Genomic DNA, 21105 nt, shown 5'->3' with positions numbered 1-21105 from the left:
CGTATGTACGCAGATGTTGCCATTCCCATGTCAGCACTTTTAAAATGTATTTGATTGGCGGCCAAAAGTTCAACTTCAATAATTTCACAAAAGCTAATAAAATGGAATTTAAATTAATTTTCGTTTTTTATTACTCTTTTTTGTCACTTAGGCTCGAAAACAAATTTAAATAAAGTCATGAAACGAAAAATGACAAAAACTGATTGGAAAGCTTACAAAAACCGCAAATTGAATGCAGCACAGCAGGCGAACCGTGTTTGGTTACCAAGTAAGTAAATGTAAATCAAATGTAAGGAAAAAAAAATTGTTAGCGTTCATATTGAAATGCCCCTGTTGGAAAAGTAATAAAATAATAATAATAATACACCTCGTATCATAATTGTAAGCGCACTAAATATTGAAAAGGTTTAACAATTTATTTATTTTTTGTTATTTGATTTTATTGATTTTTTATAAAACCATATGAAGTTTTTTTTTTAACAACAAACATATATGTTAACATAAGTTTCTGCAATATTACACAAAAAAAAATAAAATAAAAACGATTCTGAATTTTTTTTTTAATTCGAGTTTTTAGAAAGATTTCGCAATGTTTTCTGGTGTCGCTAATTTTCTTCCATACATACATAGCTCATCGAGCATACATATTTCGTAAGGAGCAAGATGCCCAAATCCGTCTGAAAAAAATTACCAAAAATCAGCAGTAGTTCTAGCTACTCGAAATTTTTGCCAAAATTTGTTGATTTTTTTTTAATATTGCATAAAGTTTGAAACTTGGATTTATGCGGTTTTTGTTAAAGAAAATCTATATTTTATAAAACAAATAGCTAAAACTGAATAACACGAAAAAGTGTTATTGATACTTGTCAATGTGTGGTACGCGCTCAAAATTATGACACGGTGTGTAAAAGAAAATCCAAATATATAATTTAATTTAAATAATGTTTTTCTACGTTAATTTGATTTTATGTTACATTATATGTCATACTATATTGTTCGATGTTATGCTGTGTTATTTTATATTATATTATGTTATTTTATTTTAGTAATATCAAAAGGTTTAAAACAAGTAATTTCTAAAAAAAAACCGACTTCAATTCTCATATAAAAATATATATATATATATATTGATATATATATGATCGGATCTAAACGAGATTAGTATGGGACCACTTCTGAGACACTACCTTCCCGATGCAAAAAGAAGAAATCAGTTGACGTGGTCCAAATTTATGCGGTAACATACATAAAAAAAATATATATTCCGACGAACTGATAACCTCCTCCTTTTTTTTGGAAGTCGGTTAATAAACTGCAATTATGCAATTTCACAATTGGCCTATAAGCAGAAAGCACCCGGGTTGGTCCCCAAGAGGCACTATTTGTCATCAATTACTCTCCAACTAATTCCCTACAGTACAATCGGAGGCTAATTAGACGTCATTATTAAAATCGATGATTAAATGCACATCTTCACTTAGCAATGAAATTTGTAAACTTGCTTTGCCATAGTGAATAGAGTATAGGCATAGAAAAATTATTTCACATTCATAAATTGTTCGATTCATTTAAATGCATTGAAAAGTTTTGTAATTAACTGGCTGTTGGGAGCGCGCAGAGGTATACCTCAAGCGTTCAAAATACTGAAAAAGGGTCAAAAGCGATTAATATTGATTGCAATAATGTCCGCAGTTATGCACTTGGTATTTGGTGTAGTGCAAATAGTAGGAATACAAACGATTTTAAACCTCACACATGCATATATGTATGTTTGTATGTATATTAGGGTGGGACAAAAATACACAGGAAAATAAATTGTTGGAATTTTAGAAAATGGCAGAAGTAGCAGTTTTGAAGGAAATTGATACTCTTGTTACATAACAGAAACTAGTGAATGCGCAAAAAAATTGCCATAATAAAGTGATAAAGAAATAGCGTCGGTTTTCCGTCGGCAAAAAAAAAAAATTAAAAACCACATGACACATGCACTTCTTCGTACTAAAATTTTATAGGCTCTGCATGCCTAAAAATTCCAGAAATTCAAATGAAAAAATCTTAAATTTAATTTTTTTTTCTAAATATTTATTGTACAATATTTTTCGATTCGAGGACTTTATAATTGTTTAAGTTAGTTTTTATTTGTAACATCATAACTGGAATAGGAGAACCGATTTTACCGATTTTCCTCAAAACTGCTACTTTCCCTGCACTTTGCACAAAAAACATTTGATATTAACAAATAAAAATTCAAAAATCGAACTGGACGAATCTCTTTAACATTTTTTTAGCGTTCATTTAAAAGAAATAAATCAAATAGTTAAAAATTCAGGCTCTAAGCTGTTTAACACAAAATTTTCCAGCTTGAAACCACTGTGCGGCGGCACTTTAAATATTACCCGATTTCAAAATAAAAAATATGGCTCACCTTATTTTCAATATTCTTCAATTCTGGAGGTGGCTGAAAAAAAGAAGCCGTGAACTACCCTAATGCCCGCATTTGCATAATACTTCCCAGTTGTTGGGCATTTTAATTGCGTTAACGAGTCAACACGAATTAAATAGTGGTATTTTTATTGCAAGCAAATTGCAGTCATAATCAACGGCGCCAATAAGTTGTAATTCATTCAAAGCATAACTACATATACAAAGTTCGAGTTGTTGAGGGGGATGACAGGCCGTATGAGGCACCTGAATGCCATTTGGAATTACAAGTATTTATGCACCAGCCAGTCAGTTGTTGCTGTGGGGCATGCACTTGTATTACGCTATTACTCTCTCTCCATCGCATAACTGTCAATTATGCAGCACAAGCGTTGCATGAATAATGACAAATACATCAGTAATGCACTGTCACTTTGGAATATATGCATGCATTGTATGCTGATTTATATGACACACACACACACATTATAGCGTTTCTACATGCATGCAGACCCTGTCGGGAAACGCACTAGTGCCAAACTTTTATATATGTACATACATACCTTTGGCTGAAGCTGAGTTTTCAGAGGTGCTCACTGTTATTGGTTAGATTCCAGAAGATTCCAAGATGTTAAAATGTTAACAAATTTTTTTGTTTTTGTATTATCAAGCTAAGAAAAAGCATCTGCGAAGTGCAGAATGAAAGCGTATTTGAATGAAAAAGCCGCCCTTTTGCTACAGTTACGAACCAGTTCTTAATTCGCCACCTTAGATAGAGATTTCTAATGAAAAAAGTGAAATAAAGTAGATTTTTAAAAGTACCACATTTCGCCGATTTTGGACTGGACTGGGGATCTAGTTACTGTCGGACTGGTTCGTTTTTGGCGATAAAGATCTAGTATGGAACTAGAAATTTGATTCACTAGTTCTCGGTGTCCCCGTAGGGAAAAACTTCCAGCTAGGTGTGTGTGCGTGCGCATTATATATATAAATAAATTCACGTCTGAACTTGTCAATATTTGTCTCTTAGCATTTTAAATTTCTCGCTCACTTCGAATTTTTTCTAATGACACAATGTCACTATATGCAGTTTCGTGTGGGCCGCAGCACCAGTACAAATAATAGCAGTAATAGGAGCCTTTACAGCGTCGTCATAGCAGTGGTAGCGCCATTGGCATTATAATTAGCAGTTTAGTGATTTAATTAATAATCGCACGCGCGCAGACAATTTGCGACTCAATTAATTGCCTTCTTTCTTTCTTTACCTGCTCTATGACAGTTTATTGCTATTTAAACAATGGCGCGCGATCAAGAGAATGCAAATTGCTTTAAGTATTTTTATTGTAAATTAGTTCTGGGTGCGAGGCTATAATTTATTACTTAACTTAGTATGAATGTGCTTTAATTTAATTCGATTTGAGGAATTTTTAAGACATCAAAGAAATAAGAATGTAATCAATAAAGGTTTTGAAATACTAAGATATTATTTGTTAATAGACTACAAAACGAAAAAGACGAATGAATCAAAAAATGGATTTTCGGAAATAGATAAAGGTTTGAAACTCCTCAACGAGAAGTTCAACAAGTACAACGATGAATTAAAAGAATTTAAATTCTTAGAAGACGTTGGCATTGCGTTTATAATCCATAATATTTAATAATTAAATTAATGAAAAGCTTGGTCAGTTTTTGCTTTTAACTGAATGGTATAAATTTATGTATTATCACAAGAACTTCAAGACATTTTAAACCTATTGTGTTGAGTATTTGTAAATCAAGCTTTGAAATTTTTTCCATTATTTTCCATCGCCACATACATACAAAGAGCCTGGAGCTAAGAAAAAATTAATCAAACCCATTTTTTTTTTTGTAACATAATAGTAATCGTCGAGGCATATTTGGCAAATAAGTAAATAGTAAAGATGTTAGTCTCATTTGTTGCCTACCTCTAGACCGATTCCTTAGTTACTGATTGAAAGCTAACATTTTCGAAGCAAACAAATGCCCAATTCTCACAGGTAAAGTACTGGTTCTTTTCGGTAAATTGGCCGCCTTGTTACCGCAGGGAAACGCCAAGCCAAATAATGCATTTGACGTTACGAAGCCCAGAATTGATTTACGGAAAGAAAACCAAACGCAATGTAATTAATACGGAATATCCAGCCCTGTCTACATACAAGCATCAACAAGACAACAACTACATACCGACTTTCACTTAGCTACAAGTACAACCCACTGAACAACTTCACGATGTTGCTGGAACAGTTTTTTTTCAGGAGAAATAGAGCTTTACAGGTCTATTCTGCACGTTACCGAAGATTTTGTAACCGGAAAATTGTATTACCAAAAAATGTTACCAGTTCTTGTCACCGCGATTCTAGGTACGTTGGTAATGCAGTTAAAATATTCAGCAATTCAGCTATGAAGAATTGTGCAAATCCTGGCATTGCATATTTTACGGGGCAATAATTTGTTACCAGCTTATGAGATGGTAACAAAATTTACCGATTACAAGAGTACACAGAATGTGAAAAGGGTTTAAAAATTGACAACAATTTTATTTACCGGTTACAAACTTTTTATTACCAGCGCAGAATAGACCTGTTAACCAGTAGTAGAGCACTTAACGTCTAAATACTGATCCGAGGAGCTGACTTGAGAATTAGGCTACTGATTGGATGTGGTACCTATGTGTGTACATAAAACGCTGTACCAGCTTAGAGCAACCAACAATAGTTCCATTATTTTGACTATACCTTCAGCATTATTTGTATGTCCCTACATCCATAAATGCAGGATCTTTTTATGTGGCAAACATTTTTATTCAGGCAATAAAGACGCCCTCCCGGAGGGTTTGTGGCAAAACTAAAGATGAAATTATATACATACTGTACGTGGGCTCTAAAAACATCGAAATAAGAATAAAAAGCGTGCGATTAAACTGATGAAGGGAGTACTCGTAGAGAGATCTTCTTGAACTTCTTCTACCAAATGAACTAGTCTAAAAAAATCCATACAAAACCGCGAAACTTTCATTCAAAACTAATTTTTTTTTCTTAATAACAAACTTGAACATGCAAACTTGAAAAGCAATCAAAATAATTAATACAACTTAGTTGGACGAATTTATTAGCGCCTTATGCCTGACTCTTCTTTGCCTTACTTTACATGACAAAGTACATTCGCAAGATGCCCACCAACTTTTAACTGTTCATAGGTGCCTGTTAAAGCACCCAATACCCACAGGCTTTCAAATATCGCAAATTTTTTTTTTGTAATTAAAATCTCAACCAGCCAACGACGAGCACACTTAGAAATTCAACGCACGAATAGTACACAAAATATTTAACAACCCGAATTAGTACTAAAAAAAGTGCCATGAAAAGTAAATCAAAAACAATGCTAACACGGATTTTTATCTATGCAAAGCGAGAGTTGAGTGGCGTGCAAACTAAAGCTATTTAAACGAATTAAACATTTATGTATAGAGTGTGTGTGTTGGCGATGTTAACCAGAGCGCCACAACCAAGCGTAGACGCAGTCACGCAGGCCAGTTGTAAGTCAAAAAAGCTTCATACCACATAGTTACGTATGGAAGTATATGTATGTACGTAGGCCCAGTTAAAGAGCCAGTTATTTAGACAACCAATAAGTCTATCTGTCCGTTTGTCTGCTTGTCAGTTAGGCCATAAGCTAAATAACCAACAAGTCATACGCGTTGTTATGCACCTTCACACTTAAACACATACATATGTACATAAGTATGTATGCACAGGCGTAGGAGTGCTTAAGTAAGGAGTTTCGTACTGTGGTGTTTGTCACTGTGTTTTCGCGTGCATAAATAAATAAATTCAAATCCTTAAGTACTTATCGCAAAATCGCCAAGCAACAAAACAAAGGCGCCCATTATTAAAATTTCAATTCCAAACAAGGCGAAAGCGAGACTTTTAGAAGCGAATGGAGGCAAGTATGTGTGTTGATGTTGGCTACGGTGTTGATGTTGGTTAAAAGCGGCGATGCCGCTAAACAACTTTAATTAAATTCATTAGCTTTTAAACACTTTACAACGCTGCGTTCCAAGTCGTAAATCTTTTTCGTTGGCGGCGACATATAAAACCGTAAGGGAAGTTGCACAAGAAGGCAGTCGTAGGGGCAGCGGGTAAGAGAAGATACAGTGGTGGACAGTGCTGTGTAACAAAACATAAATGTTGCCAAGTGTTTGGCGTGTTTGAGGCAAACTGGGTTAGATAAGGTAACATAAGATAATATACGATACGATAAGATAAGTAACGATACGATAAGATAAGGAAAGTGAATTCAAGGAAATCAAAGTGAAAGAAAGGAAAGCAAAGTTATGATAAGACAAGATACGATAAGATAAGATAATATAAAAGAGTATAAGATCAGATCAGATAAGATAATACAAGTTAAGATAAAATTAGATAAGATCAGATAAGACAAGACAAGACAAGACAAGATAAGATAGGATAAGATATAATAAAATTAGAAAAGATAAGGTAAGATAAAATTAGATTAGATAATAAAAGATAGGATAAGATAACATAAGACAAGATAAGATAACATAAGGCAAGAGAAAAGATAATATAAGATAAGGTGAAATTAAATAAGATAAATTTATATAAGCTAAGTTAAGTTAAAGCTAGATAAGATAAGATAACAAAAGATGGGATAACATAATATAATATAAGATGAGATAAAAATAGATTGGATAAAATTGGATAAGATAAGATGAGATGGGATGAGATAAAATGAGAGATGAGATGAAATAAGATAGGATACGATCGATGCCCAGTCGAAGTCTCTTTTAAAAAATGTTTAATCGTCTTTCTTCATTTACCTAAAAGAGGTAGTAACGGGCTTTCCCATCTACATCTGGAACAATATCCTGATTAATTTGGGAGATACTGGATCGAGAAACGTACCTTCTTTCCTTATGAAATCTTTAAAAATGTTCCCAAAGTTTGATAGGTCTTTTCGGTGGCGCTTCCAATTTATCGCTTAACCGAATTTGGGATATCTTATTGGCCTGCACTGTTTCTATGAGGTCAGTAGGAAAGAGCAAAAGAAAAGAGGATTTCAGTATGAGTGATTCGGGATTTGATGGAAGTGAGGCAGGTGTTGGACAGACAGAAGGAAGTCTGCTGAAACAATGAAAGACCAGTAACCAGTTAGCGAAAAAGTACTTTGTTGCTTTTGTTGCTGCTGTTATCTAGGATGTGCAGTGAAAATCTTTTGTTTCACGAGCACACACACATTTGCACTCTTTCAAGTGAACGAACGCACTAAATCATGCAACTAAATGCAAAACGGTAGTCAGTGCGCTGTCAGCCAGTTGATGTCTCCAGTGGAGCAATAAAACACAAAATTTTCTGTGTTGTTGCAGTGGGTGAAGCTTAAGGGTGGGGAAATAGCACTGGCGTTTCATTGTAATACACGAAAATTGTGAGTGGAAGTGGAAAATGCACGAAAGATGCAAATGACCAACGAAAAGATAAGAAACTAAGAATAGAATTAAAAAAAAACTTTCATATCCATAGTTTAATATGTACGTATGTATGTACATATATGCAAGTATACATACATACGTGTAAGTGTACTATGTGTGTTTGCATATTCAGATTGAAAAGTGCAAGTGATTTTAGAGCTGAAGGCAAGACACGCCACCAGCAACGGCTGGCAATTTGCAATACAGACGTGCAAACACGGCATTCTTGTCCATTGTTTGTACCTCTCATTGTCTAGCTGTCGCTTTGCATAAATGTTTATGCGAGTGTGTTTGCATATTTAGCCAGCAATCACTTCATTGCAGTGAAAATGACGAAGTGCTACACCATCTCATACGAATGTTGCAACCAGCATAGAGACGCACTGAGGCGCTACGTGCAACAGCCACATTTCACGTACATACATAGATACCACTTAAATACCAGCCAGCGAATGTGTGGGTGAGTGTGCGAGCTATAATTTATTTGCTGTAAAAGCGTTGAACGTCAAGTAATAAAGTAAGTACAAAAGCAGTAGCAGCAACAAAAAAATACATTTACCAAATGTGACGTAGTAAACGAGCGGAAAAGTAGTCGTAAGCGCCAGGAAAAGGAGTGAGGAGAAAAAGGAAGAGAATTGAAATGTAAATAAATTGTTAAAGAAAAAGGTAATAAAAAAACTAATAAAGACAGACGAAACAAGACAGAATGTGCAATAGATGCAAAAAAAAATAAAAATTAAAAAGAAATAAGCGTCAACAGCGCTAGAATAATCAACGTTCAAAGCAACAGTTATGCAAATAATTGCACAATCTCATTCTTATTTAATTTGTAATGTAAATTTGGACTCTTCTCATATCAAACTCTCGACTGTTGCTCAATCATTTATTTAAATTTCTTTTTGATAACCCGTGGATTAGCTTTAGAGAAAGGAAAGAAAAGCGAATGGTTATTGCTTAACTTCGGCCAATTTTTTTCTAAATATTTATTCTGATATTTCAATGGGGGTTGATTATCACAAATTAATTAAACGGTTCAACGGTTTTGGATTTGATTTTTCTGGAATTGTGGGCATTGTCTGTGGGGTGCATCTGAAGCCTTGGCTCACGGCAGTAAGACTGTAGGCACTGGTGAGAGCACTTCGATATACATATTCGGCTTAAGGGTCCACTTCAGTATAAAACGTTCGGTGCATTTTGTACAAATTTGAGAAATTTGGATGAGGAAAAAGGCTATAGCGTTGTCAATTCGATTCGCTATATGTATAGTCATGTGAAAAATAATAGATACACCGCATTTTTACCAGTTTGGCTACTTTTCTGATTTTATGTTTATTATTTCTTATGACAGCATGGCGCACTATCTAACAAAAACCATATATGTATAAATTTTGAACTTTGTATAGAAATTTAAAAAAATTCAACAAAAATTTACAACAACAAACTCTTTATAAAGAATTTTTTGAAAAATTCTAAGCATGCAGTTTTATAGCCCAGTAGATTCTAGCAATTCGCGTTGATTTTTGATAACTAAGTCTTAACTGGATTTGTATATAAGAAATTGATTTTGAAAAAATTGCAAATAGAGAATATAAGCCGTATAGTGAATGAAAAAAAAAACATAAACAAATGTAAAAATTGCGTGCACTAGTTTTCTCCTCTTAATGTATTTTTGTTTTGTTTTAGGGACTCGTGGTCATAACTTACTTCTGAATCGAAGGCCATGCTTGGTTTTATTGTTTGATTCTTTATAGTCCCGTAGACGCTTTCATTTTCTTCACGAAAGTCAATCGAGTTGCCAATTACCTAAAAAAATAAAATGAAACACTTAATTAGAAATGGATATTCCAAGAAAAGAGCTTGATAAATAAACATATTTCATTAGACTAACAGCAGGTTTCACCAGCAATTAAATGGAAAATGATTTTTTATTTGCTGTCAGTTTCCACATAAAATTCAAAGAATTAAAATAATTTTTCACTTAAATTGCTTTCGTGAAATTGGCTGTTATTAGCTATCTAAGCAATGGAAATTAATTTATATGTTGAAATATTGGCATCAAACGATAACTAGTGGGCATATATTAGGGTGTTCGATTATTCGACATTTTTCAAAAACCGGTTTTCGAAAGGCAATTTCAAAAAACCTGGTTAAATCGTATATTTGTTTTAATAAAAGCCAAAATTTGAATAAAACTATTAAAATTAGGAATGGCTTTCATCTAAGAGAACACTAAATGGAACAAAGTCAGTTACTCGTATTTGGATAAATAATAAAATAAACATTAGGTCTAGTAAATATTTAAAAGTTCTGGTATCAACCCAATTTTTTGCATAGTTGTTTAAAATCTTATCCTTGCCTTTTTATAAGTATTTTCTAAAATCTACCCTGATCCTAAACCACCCGTCCCTTTTCCGGTTTCGAACGGAAATGGGTTAAACTGACCGGAAGTCCATTTTTTTTAATGAAACATTCGTGTTTTTACTACAAATTCAGGTGCAGAGGATAAAAGTACGTAACTTGTGTTTGTAACTTTTTTCCCGGGTGTGCCTTTTTCAATCTTTAAATGACCTTCGAACTTCAACTCGTCCTGGACTTCTTAAATTAGTTAAAATACTCTTTTAATCGTATTAGCGGTTTTCGGTTTCGACCGGCAAGGAAAAAAATCACTTGGAAAAAACCGAGTCAATCACCCTACTATATATTCAGTGACTCAAACTAGCATTCTCGAGGTGATCTTGTTTAATACTCCAGAGATTTTTTCCTTTCTATAGTTAAATCAATGTTTCAAATTAAAAAAGAAAATTCATCTTTTTTTAGGTATGCAGTTTTATAGGCCATACAATTTCATTCTAATAAAAGTCATTGCGTTAATTTTTAATATCTACTTGTTTGCTGACGAGTTCTGTGGCTTTTTCATATAAACGTGAATGTTTTATGGAAACAACAGCCCATTCACAAACTAATTACAGTATAATTGACCCGATTTTCAATAAATTGCATTCGTTATGTGGTAAAACTGCAAAAAATGGAAACACATTTTTTAACGCGATTTTTGGACGCGTTAAACTAGATTTTTTTATTATAAAAAAATGTCATGGGATATAAAAATGCATACTTAGCTCTAAATTGAGATGAAAAAGTTGGAAATTCGGATTAAATTTTCTTGATTTTTCAAAGTTCCGCAAAAAGTTTGAAACTTTGATTCAAAGGGTCTTTGTGATAAAATAAACTCTCTTTTTATAGGAGAGTAATAAAAAAAAGTGAAAGAAGTGTCACAAGTAAGTAACATTTTGTGAACGGTAGTTTCAGTTACTGTTTCTAAGCTGCTCTCTGGCAAAGAAATGAGGTAGTTTTTTTTTGATTCCAATCATTTAGTCCATGCAGTGTTTTGAATTCGATTCATTTTTAACTGATAACAAAACTGTGTTAAGAAAATGTCTTCCAGCAAAAGCTTCAATATCGCCCCGCAAAAATCTCCGCTAACTCAGCTGATTAACCGCAAGAGGCACAGCTATACGTATGTAGACTAGGGTTGTAGAAAAGTGCACATGAAAATAGTACAGCCGAAAAAAATAGACTCCGTTTTTTTTTCTTATTTTGAAATATATATTTAGAGGTCGCTCAAAATTTTATATGTATGTATTTTATATGGGAAAAAATCAGTATTTTTCGATCGGAAAACTCTGTTTCTCTTCAGCAGACTTCCAATAATAATAACCAGTTCTTTATTTCACCTTTTTCATGGGCACCCAATGCATTTTTTTGGGTTTTTGAGGGACCTATAATAAATAGTTACTATTAAAAGATGGTTAAATAAGCAATTGGGTATTATAATTGGAAGACTTCTAAAGAAACACAGAGTTTTCGGTTCGAAAAATATTGATTTTCAATATTCTATTCCATTTCTACGATTTTTTTTAACAAAATTCATGGAAAACTTTGAGCGCTTTGTTTCGCATTCGTTGGCTGCATTAAACAATTTGCTGTAAAGTTTTTAATTTATACTAAAGTTACTTATAAAACGTAGCTACTTAGACTAACAGAGGTTATGAATAAACCCGTAGATAGTGGAAAATATGATCAGCGTTTTTCGCCAAATGCCATTTAAGCGGCGACGCTACAACAAAATCACTTTATTCAGCACTTACTTGCAGTCGAAAGCGCAAGCGCAGCTCCTGTCCTGCGACGGCACTCCATCTATGTACATACATATGTAGCAACAGCGTTTGCGCGACCGATCATTATAGGCAGCCGCAGCTGTTAATACACCAGAGCATTACTGGAATTCCATTACAGCGAAATGCCATCGCCGTTACCGACAAATAGATGCGCGCGCGCACGGCATTGACTGGCTACGACTGAGAACACCAAGTTAACCAACTTAATAGCTTAAGTTAGTAAAAAGTCGCCAGTAGCGGAAACCCTTTTAACAGACCATTTAAAGCTTCATGCGCGTTTAGTTAGACTGTTTGTTCTGCGGCGTTGCGCCAGAAAGAAGATAATGAAGGCGGTGATGATGATGATGATGAACAACTCACATGCCGGCTGCCAAGCTCACACACAGTAGCTACTAAATCCGCCAAACTCGAGGCTGAATGGCATACTTGTTTTGTCGACGGCGCGCCTTACTTTCAAACATAATTTGGTCTATGTAGCTCTAGGCACTACTTATGCATTCGCGCTTCATTTACACTTACTACACCAGCAATAACAACAAATACATTAGTACTGCCTTTACTTGGCTGCAATAAAATAAAATTGTTCGGCTTCCTTTTTTTTTAGCCAACCTCACAGCGTGAGGCGTTCTCATGCCGCTTAATAGTCAAGTGTTCTTCATCCTTTTTGGTATGATCCCGGTTAAGATAAGTCACCCAGCCAACGATTGGAATCAGCCTGCGACGTGTCGCTTTGTGCTGCTTAGGATGCTGTCAACGGTAACCAAGTCCAATGGAATTACCAATACCATAAAAGGTTGTTAAAAGGTTTCAACTGCGCGATTCCATAAAATTCCAAGCAAGCATAGTTGGCACAGCATTTTGCACACATCAACTCACTGCGTGTTGCCGTTTTTGGGGGCTTTCACCTCAGCCTCAGCCTCAGCCTCAGCTTAGCTCCCGATAGCAGCTTAATACATATTTGCAATATGTATGGTCAATTATTTTATCGCAGCACGATCGCTAATCACATACACACCCATGGAACAGGACTGTCATGTTGTTGTCGTTGTTGAACAAATGTTGCTGCCGATGAGGTTACAGTTGTAGTTTAGCCAATTGGCCATATTTGTGCTATCGTTCGCTACTTGCCACTAGCTGTTTTGTTCAGGAATTAACAAATATTTGCGCTTTTATGGTCATTGCTGAGATGACAGCAGCATTTGTTGGGAACCACAAGTTCGTATTATAATATTTTAAGATTACTATTTTAACTTTGTTATTAGCAATGCTGAATTTCGTGAAAATAGTTCCGAATCTTTGCTTTGATGACTCGCTTGGGAAATTTCAAAAAAAAAATCCTTCCCTTTAAAACTCTCAAAATACATAGATATATGTATATGGATATACATTAGGATGCATCACTGTCCATACAAAAAAAAAATGGCACCGGTTTTCCATAAGAAATATAAAACTTATTATATTCGTATTTTAAGACTTCCGCCAAAATATTTCGTGAAAATTTAGGTGAGCTGGACCTAATTGATTATACCACCAAAAATCTAGTTATTAAGCGACTTCACAAAAAGGAGAAAGTTATCAGTTCGTCGAAATATTTTTTTTTTATGTATGTTACCGCATAACTTTGGACCATGTTAACCGATTTCTATAATTCTTTTTTTAAAGGAAAGGTGTTACCTCACAGGTGGTCCCATACCGATCATTGGATCATAAAGAAATTAACGATAATCTTTAATTTTTATATGAGATTTGAAGTCGGTTTTGTTTTTTTTGCTTAAAAAGTAGTTGTTAAAAATGTTTTTTCTAAAAATCGTCTCAGATGAAAGAAGAATTTAAGCTAAAAATGTGCGCTTAAAAATGTTTAAAAAATGTATAACTTAATCAACATAATATTATTTTTGGAGATATTTTCAAATCCGTCTAGCTTACGTAAATTTTAGTATTTTTCTGAAATATTTTAGTGGAATCTTAAAACATAATAATTCCGTTGGAAAACCGCAACTTTTTTTTTGGTGATACACCCTAATGTACATATTATGACAATCGAAATTTATCAATTTCAATTCCAACAGCTAACTAAAACTCGTTAGATGCTTTAATATTTATTGAGATGAGCAGAAGGCACTTTTAATACTCACGAATAGATCAGTTAAGTTTTCATAATAAAATTTAATTGCCGGTTGTCGAAGCTAATTTCCATAACTGGCTCTTCTGCAGGCGGTAACCCGAGTCCCGCGGAAGCGAAGTCGTCTCCTTTAGGAAATGGCCTGCACGACCGGCTCTACGATGGAAAATCTCCGAATTTTACCTTCGGAGGGAAACTACAGGCAGAATCGTATCAGAACAAGTAACGGCCTTTCAATTTGTTATAAGAGGGCTTTCTTCCTCTAGAAAAAAGCTCAGGACCAAAATTTTTAGAGAAATCGCTAGAAAGGAGAACTTTGTACCGGGGTAGAGAGGACGGCGCCATCTTCAAAAAGGAGAATCCTGGCCCACCTCCAAGGAGAGAAAAGATGAAAGAGCTACCCTTTCATCTGCCGAGTCTTCTCAAATTCATGACCTGCATGCATGACTGGAAGGTTATTAGGCTAGAGATAAGCGAGAAACTGTATCGGAAAGCGCTGATATAGCTTTATACACACTCCTTCATTCCTCTGACCGAAACTAAGGGAGTTATCAACTATGACTTCGTGAAGGTAGTACAATCCGATGCCAGAGGGTATAGCCGACAGTCTCTGGAGGCTCCGTGGGAAGGGAATGGGAGGGCGAACGCTTATTACTTCTACCAGGGAGGAAATTCTCGACTTCACGCTGTTTTCTTCTGCTCAGGTATCTCGTATTTCGGACGGAAGGGTTCACAACGACCTGTTCTACGGACCACAGGAACATTAAATTCTCCCTGGACGAAGCCACCCACATTTTTGTGCCACGAGAATTGAAAATTCGGCAATCCCTTCCACAATTTCTGTAGTCCTACGCTGAGGGGGAACAAAATATACTATAAACATCAAAGAAAGTACTGATTATCGGTAAATATTCAATTCAATTACGCGCATATTAAAATGACCGAGCTCGATCTGAAAAAGCATACGCATAGTGAACAATCAAGATAGAAGCAAAAAAAAAACTAATATTTAATTTGCAACTTGCAATGGAATTCGAACCACCCTGACTCTCTGGATGTTAACAAATTATGGCATCTTTGCGCACTCACCTACAGCCACACATATAAATGTGCTTTCAAAGGTCGAATTTGAACAGATGAGAAAAATATTTTGTTTTTCTTATTGATATTTTATGTCCAAAAGTAGTTAGTTGACAACAAATGCAGATCTATAGTTATCTTTCTTCAAAGAAAATATACAGATAATTGTGACCTTTTATTTTCTTTCCTAATCAACTTCAACTTAACTTATAGTTAAATACATTTCCTGCAGGGTATGTACACTTACATACACATACTCAGATGTGAACATTCAAATACGTGCGTGCTAAGTTTCGGTATCAACATATTACTTTTAAATACGAGCATTATTTAAACGATAGTCGAATATAAAGTACTCATTTTTATTTGCATTATTTCCCTCAATATACCTTCTATGGTAATGCAATTACAGAAACTCAAATGCGTGTCATCAAAACAGAAATTCGCTGAAAAATTCCAAAACTTTCAGAACATTCTGCACGAAAGAATTTAAATTTAAAAGCCCTTAGTCCAGCACTTTTCATGGCTATGCAATTACGTCGACGGTTAATAGAGATCTTCATTTTTGGAGAATCGCAGAATATTTAAATACAAAGAAGAGGAAAAACAAAACAAGAATTAAGAACTCTCAAACAATGTTGCTTGAAACAAAATATGCGCAAGCAAATAACTTGTAAATTGTATTTTTGCCGTTTATAGTGGTCTTTAGTGCCAATATTAAAAAGCTACTCACGGCTAGGGTTGCCAACCGTACTATAATATATAGTATTGTACTATTTTTTCGTACTGCGTACTATATACTGTTGGAAAAAATATAGTAAGCAAATATACTATATTTATTTAATTATAAATATTAATATATTTCAGTAATTGTTTATGTATTTCAGTAATTTGCAAAAAATTTTTATTAAAATGGATTAGCTTTATCCTGAAATAAAAATATTGAAATAAATATTCTTTAAACTAAGAAGTCATACGGAGTTTGTTAATAGAACCATAGACCAAAAATTACAACATTTTTAAAAATGCTTAGATTGAATTACCAAATTTACTTAAAATTATTTCGTTCCTGCGCCCTATACCTGCAACTTCGGCATTCACATAAAGAGTTTTTTCTAATATGAATGTCAAAAGGCGAGATGGGAGGAACAAGGGACTATACTACTCACTAATAAAAATGAACTTTTGATTTATATTAATTCAATTACTGATTGCGTTAAAGCATATGATACTTTCAAAGAAATATAACAGGAAATGCAAAAGAAAAAAATGTACACTTAAAAAACGTTTTAATTTTTTCTTTTAAATATAATACCATATTTATATGAAGTGTACTATATTTTTTCAGATTTTTTTGAAAAAGTATATACTATACATTTTTTAGGAAATATTGGCAACCCTACTCACGGCATACTTATGTAAAGGAGCATACAAAAAGCGACAGCATTTTTCGTACGTAGTGGGACGACGGATGGCAACATGCAAACGCATCACATCATGCATATATATATATATGTATGTACAAGTATGAATGCCAGTGCAACGCTACCACGAGCCACAAAATTACAACAGAATATGCAAAGGAACACGCATGCCACATACCAGCGAAAGACAAAAATCGGCACACGTGCGAAAGGTATACATACACACACATATGTAGTAACTGATGTCTCCATGTATGTATGTATGTAGGCTTATTTGTTGCATGTAGGCATGTTTTGGCAAAAAGGACACAAGTCACAGTGGTGGCAATTGACCACAATTGGATGAGATAATCAAGCAATTATGTTGCTGGTTGTTTGCTATTGAATTCTTGGTTGTTTTTGCTGTTATTTTTGTCCGATTGAGGCTCGATGATGGCCCTTTTTTCGTTTCAACTTGTAGGTAACTACTACATACTTGCTCGTATACATATTGGCTTCGAGTTTGTGCCTATGGAATTTTGTGGTACATGTAAGCTCACAATTACTGAACTTGTTGGCATTTTAATTGCTCAACAAGCGGACAAAATGTAAGGCGAGAGAGCAAAGAGGTTACTGCGCAAAAGGTTCAGCAAATATGCGGCTCCAATAGCTTTTAGGCGGAGATAAGGCCTGCAGCTTTATTTGGAGGGTGCATGTTGTGAAAGGAAATTATTTGATTGCTTTGAGTTTTTTGTTTTTTATTTTTGCTCCCTTTTGGCTTTTCTATTCGCTGGCTATTTATAAATTTTCTAGTTGGCAGAGAAATAAATATGTATATAACAATCGGCGACTAATATAGCACTTAATTTCGGTTATGTTCTACGTGATTTCTTGTTTACAGTTTTCTTCTTTTTTCATTCTAATTCTGCATTTAGAAACAGCATACCAAACGAGAAATTGTTGATTCGCATTTAATTAAGTAATTTGTATAAATTTTTTATAGTTTATGTAGAATGTTTATCACCTTTTCGTGGCTTAAACGCAGCCATTCAAAAGCTATGTAATTTAGTCAAATATATATTCGTGCGCTAATCATTTATTAATATTAATGCTAATAAAATTAATGAACTATCCAAAATTTTATTAAAAATTCAGTTTTTGTTTTCATTAGCATATCTCTTCCATAATCAAACCGAAGGCTATTTTTTATGTAAATAAGTTTAAATTTTAGCCTGAGGGCTGATCAATTGTGAATTATTTCTATGTCGTTCAAATTTATACAACAGCGAAATATATTTTTTAATATAGAACGATAAATAATTTATAAAACGATTTCTCAGTTTTACGTAACTATAATTTGAATGAATGTGTCTGGTGGGACACTGAAAAAAACTCGATTTTACCTTTGTGCACTCAAAAGATTTTTTGTGTTGTAAAATATGAATTACCCGCTTTCGTTTTCAATAAAACCTAGGCTAATAATCTTCATAGATATATTAAAAAATATTTAAATTTGTGACTGGTGGGACATGTAATTTTGCATGAAATAAAAGTTTCCATAGACAAAAGTTTACAACTTCTTTTTACCTTTTTAATATTTTTCAACATATTAATGAAATGTAATCATTGGAAAATAGGTTACTACTGAAATATAGATAGTTAGAGCATTTTAACTATTATGTCGTTTTCCTCTTTTACATGGAATGACCCCTGGGGCAAAATATCAAAATTTTCAACGGCTGTTGAGTAAATAATAGGGTGATTGTCTCGGTTTTTCTGAATATCGATAGGCGATTGTTTATTCATACAGATCTTGAACTCTCAATAAAAGTTTCGAGTTTTTCAAGGTCTTTCCACTTTTTTTATCGATTTTGTTATCGATTTTGTTATCGATTTTTTAATCGATTTCGTTATCGACTTTGCTATCGATATTATTATCGATTTTGTTTTGATACTTTTTCGTAATTAGGAAAAATCACAGTTTATATTTTGCGTTTAACAGCATTCGTGCCCGAGCCTTCCCCAAAGCTAACAAATAGTAACAGGCATCTCTGCGCCCTTAGCTACAACCACAACATGTTTGAATTAAATTTCTTTCAAGCGCTCAAACAATTTTATATTAAGTTTTTTTAATAAATATCTTTTTTGTTCAAAATTTGAATTCTTTAAAACTTAGTAAGCTGTAGAATTAAACAATGGTACAAAATAAAAATAAAAATAGGTTTTTAGCTTATGTTCTCACTGAGTTATTCACACTTAGAAGTAAGTAAATTTGTAGAATTTTGGACTTTTTTGACTTGGATATGCTCTTAACAATACCACGTATTCTACGTTTAAATTTAAGCCTGCAGACTAAGACTTTTTAAGACTTTTTGCAAGAATAACAGAAGTCTTTCAAACTATCTTGCCTTCTGCCTTTCATTTGTCAGACGAAAGACTATTTACTATCTTAGCCAGAATTGGCCTGTAAACATGTCCCATCTAAGGAACAAAGATAAATCATAGACGTTAATCTGATCAGTGAGAAGGTTTCTATAGCTATATACTGGTCTCCTGAGGCCCATGGGCAAAAAATGCATCAAACTCCCATTAAGAGAACGGCCTAGAAGACTCTTCCACAACAAGAATGCACCGGAAAATCGCTTCTCACTTGCAAGCTGCTATGGAAAGAACTAGCAAATGAAAGACAAGGTATACTTAACTTGTTCTAGACGGGATTCAAAATGTATCGAAACTTATATTCTTTATGAAGAGAGAATATATCTCAGACTAATGGTGCTCGCTTTTTTATCTTTATTTGAATTCACTTCAGTCTTGAAACATTTGTTAATGTGGGTATGCAACATACTAGCTTTAAGCAAATGTATTGCATATACATATAAAATATTTGTAGAGGAAAAACGATGAGGCTCTGCCAGAAAGACATAGTCTTTCTTTCACTTAAGTGGTTATTGTATGGCAAGATGACTTTGATAAAACAAAATCTAATTTGACCTGAGGCCTATGCCAGTCTTTATAGAATAAATTATTATCGGAAGACGGCCACTTTTAAGCGGAATAAAAAATATAAGTGATTACTTTGGATTATAAATAAACGCACACAGAACCCTGAATCTTAATTGAGTAAAATAGAATTTAGATCTTAAAAAAAAAACAACAAACAAACGAAACTTCGAAGATAAATTATTGCGCACATTAAAATATGAATTAAGCCGTAAATATCATCAGTTTATCTTAAAGCGAAAAATTACATAATTTGCGTTTGAGTCACACACAAAATTAACTAATAATAACTGTGCGCTACGAACAAAAATATTTGAAATAATTTGAACAACGCAAAACCATTATATGGTAGCGTTGATCCGGTTGTTCACCTGAATAGGTATTGAATGATAGATTAGAAAAAGTAGCAAATTTATGAGGATTATCAAATATTTTTGTAGAAATGCCAGATAAAATTTAGAAAACCTGATTTAAAGCCAGAGGCAAATCTAAGCAAAATTTATAACTATTAGCGCTATTTATTTTTGTTATTTATGGCCTTATAAAAATTATATTTAACAATTTTATTGAGCTTGAGGTCATTTTGAAGGACATTTGTTGTGAAAAAATAATAATTCACATTTCTGGGAGAAGTTATAGCTATTTCGGAAATCACCACATCTCTTTATCAGACGTCTTCAACTGGTAAGTGCAGCTTTTCCAGTGCTATTTAAGCTTGATCATGTAGGTAGTTGTTGTTTTTGTTGGTTTTGCTAAATAATAAATAGTTCACTCAACCAAAACAAATCGCCACGTTTTATAATGGGAATCATTTAAAATGGATATTAATCGTTATCATAATTAAGTTTTCCGATCTAATCACATGCAAAACTAGTACGAAAAAGATCCACAGCAAGCTGAGAGTATAAAGAGTATAAAAAAATGTATGGCAAGATCATTCGACAATAACCTACTTACAAATCAGAACCCAAAGCATCTGAATTAAAGCAGAAGTAAAGCCTAGCAATGCAAAGAAAAGAGTAGAAAGCTAGGCAAGCAACGATCGATCGCCAAAACCGACAGTCATGCAGCCAAGATCATTGATCTGCAGTTTAAACTTCCGCATTACTGAATTATGTTTAAGCACAACGACAGCAGCCGTACTATCAGCAAAAGATCCAATTTTACAAAAAAAAAAAACAAATAAGTATATAAAAAAGACAAGTAAAAGCGCATTTGCAATTGCCAACTGCTAGCTGATCGCTTTGCGCATGCGCACAGCTATGCCTGGCAATCTTGATGACTTTATAGCTGCAAACAAACATAAATTGCGCGAAAAAGCAAAACCGACTAAACAAAATAAAATAAGAAAGCAAATATGTATAAGAAAATCACTACATCACTTGGGAGCAG

General features: G+C 33.8%; 1 protein-coding gene across 1 annotated transcript in view; it reads right to left on the bottom strand.

Moving 5' to 3' along the window:
* Nucleotides 1-21105, bottom strand: part of LOC118737410 (AF4/FMR2 family member lilli-like) — a gene marked incomplete in the record, with an annotated part of 423767 nt that overhangs the window by 160772 nt on the left and 241890 nt on the right. Inside the window, 1 exon segment of the mRNA XM_036467878.1 lies at nucleotides 9632-9730. Coding sequence (XP_036323771.1) covers nucleotides 9632-9730 — 99 coding nt within the window.

This window comes from Rhagoletis pomonella, unplaced genomic scaffold (genome assembly GCF_013731165.1).
Source record: "Rhagoletis pomonella isolate Grant_MI unplaced genomic scaffold, Rhpom_1.0 Rhpom_scaffold_00004, whole genome shotgun sequence".
Taxonomy (NCBI): domain Eukaryota; kingdom Metazoa; phylum Arthropoda; class Insecta; order Diptera; family Tephritidae; genus Rhagoletis; species Rhagoletis pomonella.
Note: the sequence above shows the minus strand (reverse complement) of the source record. Positions and strands in the feature narration are given on the sequence as shown.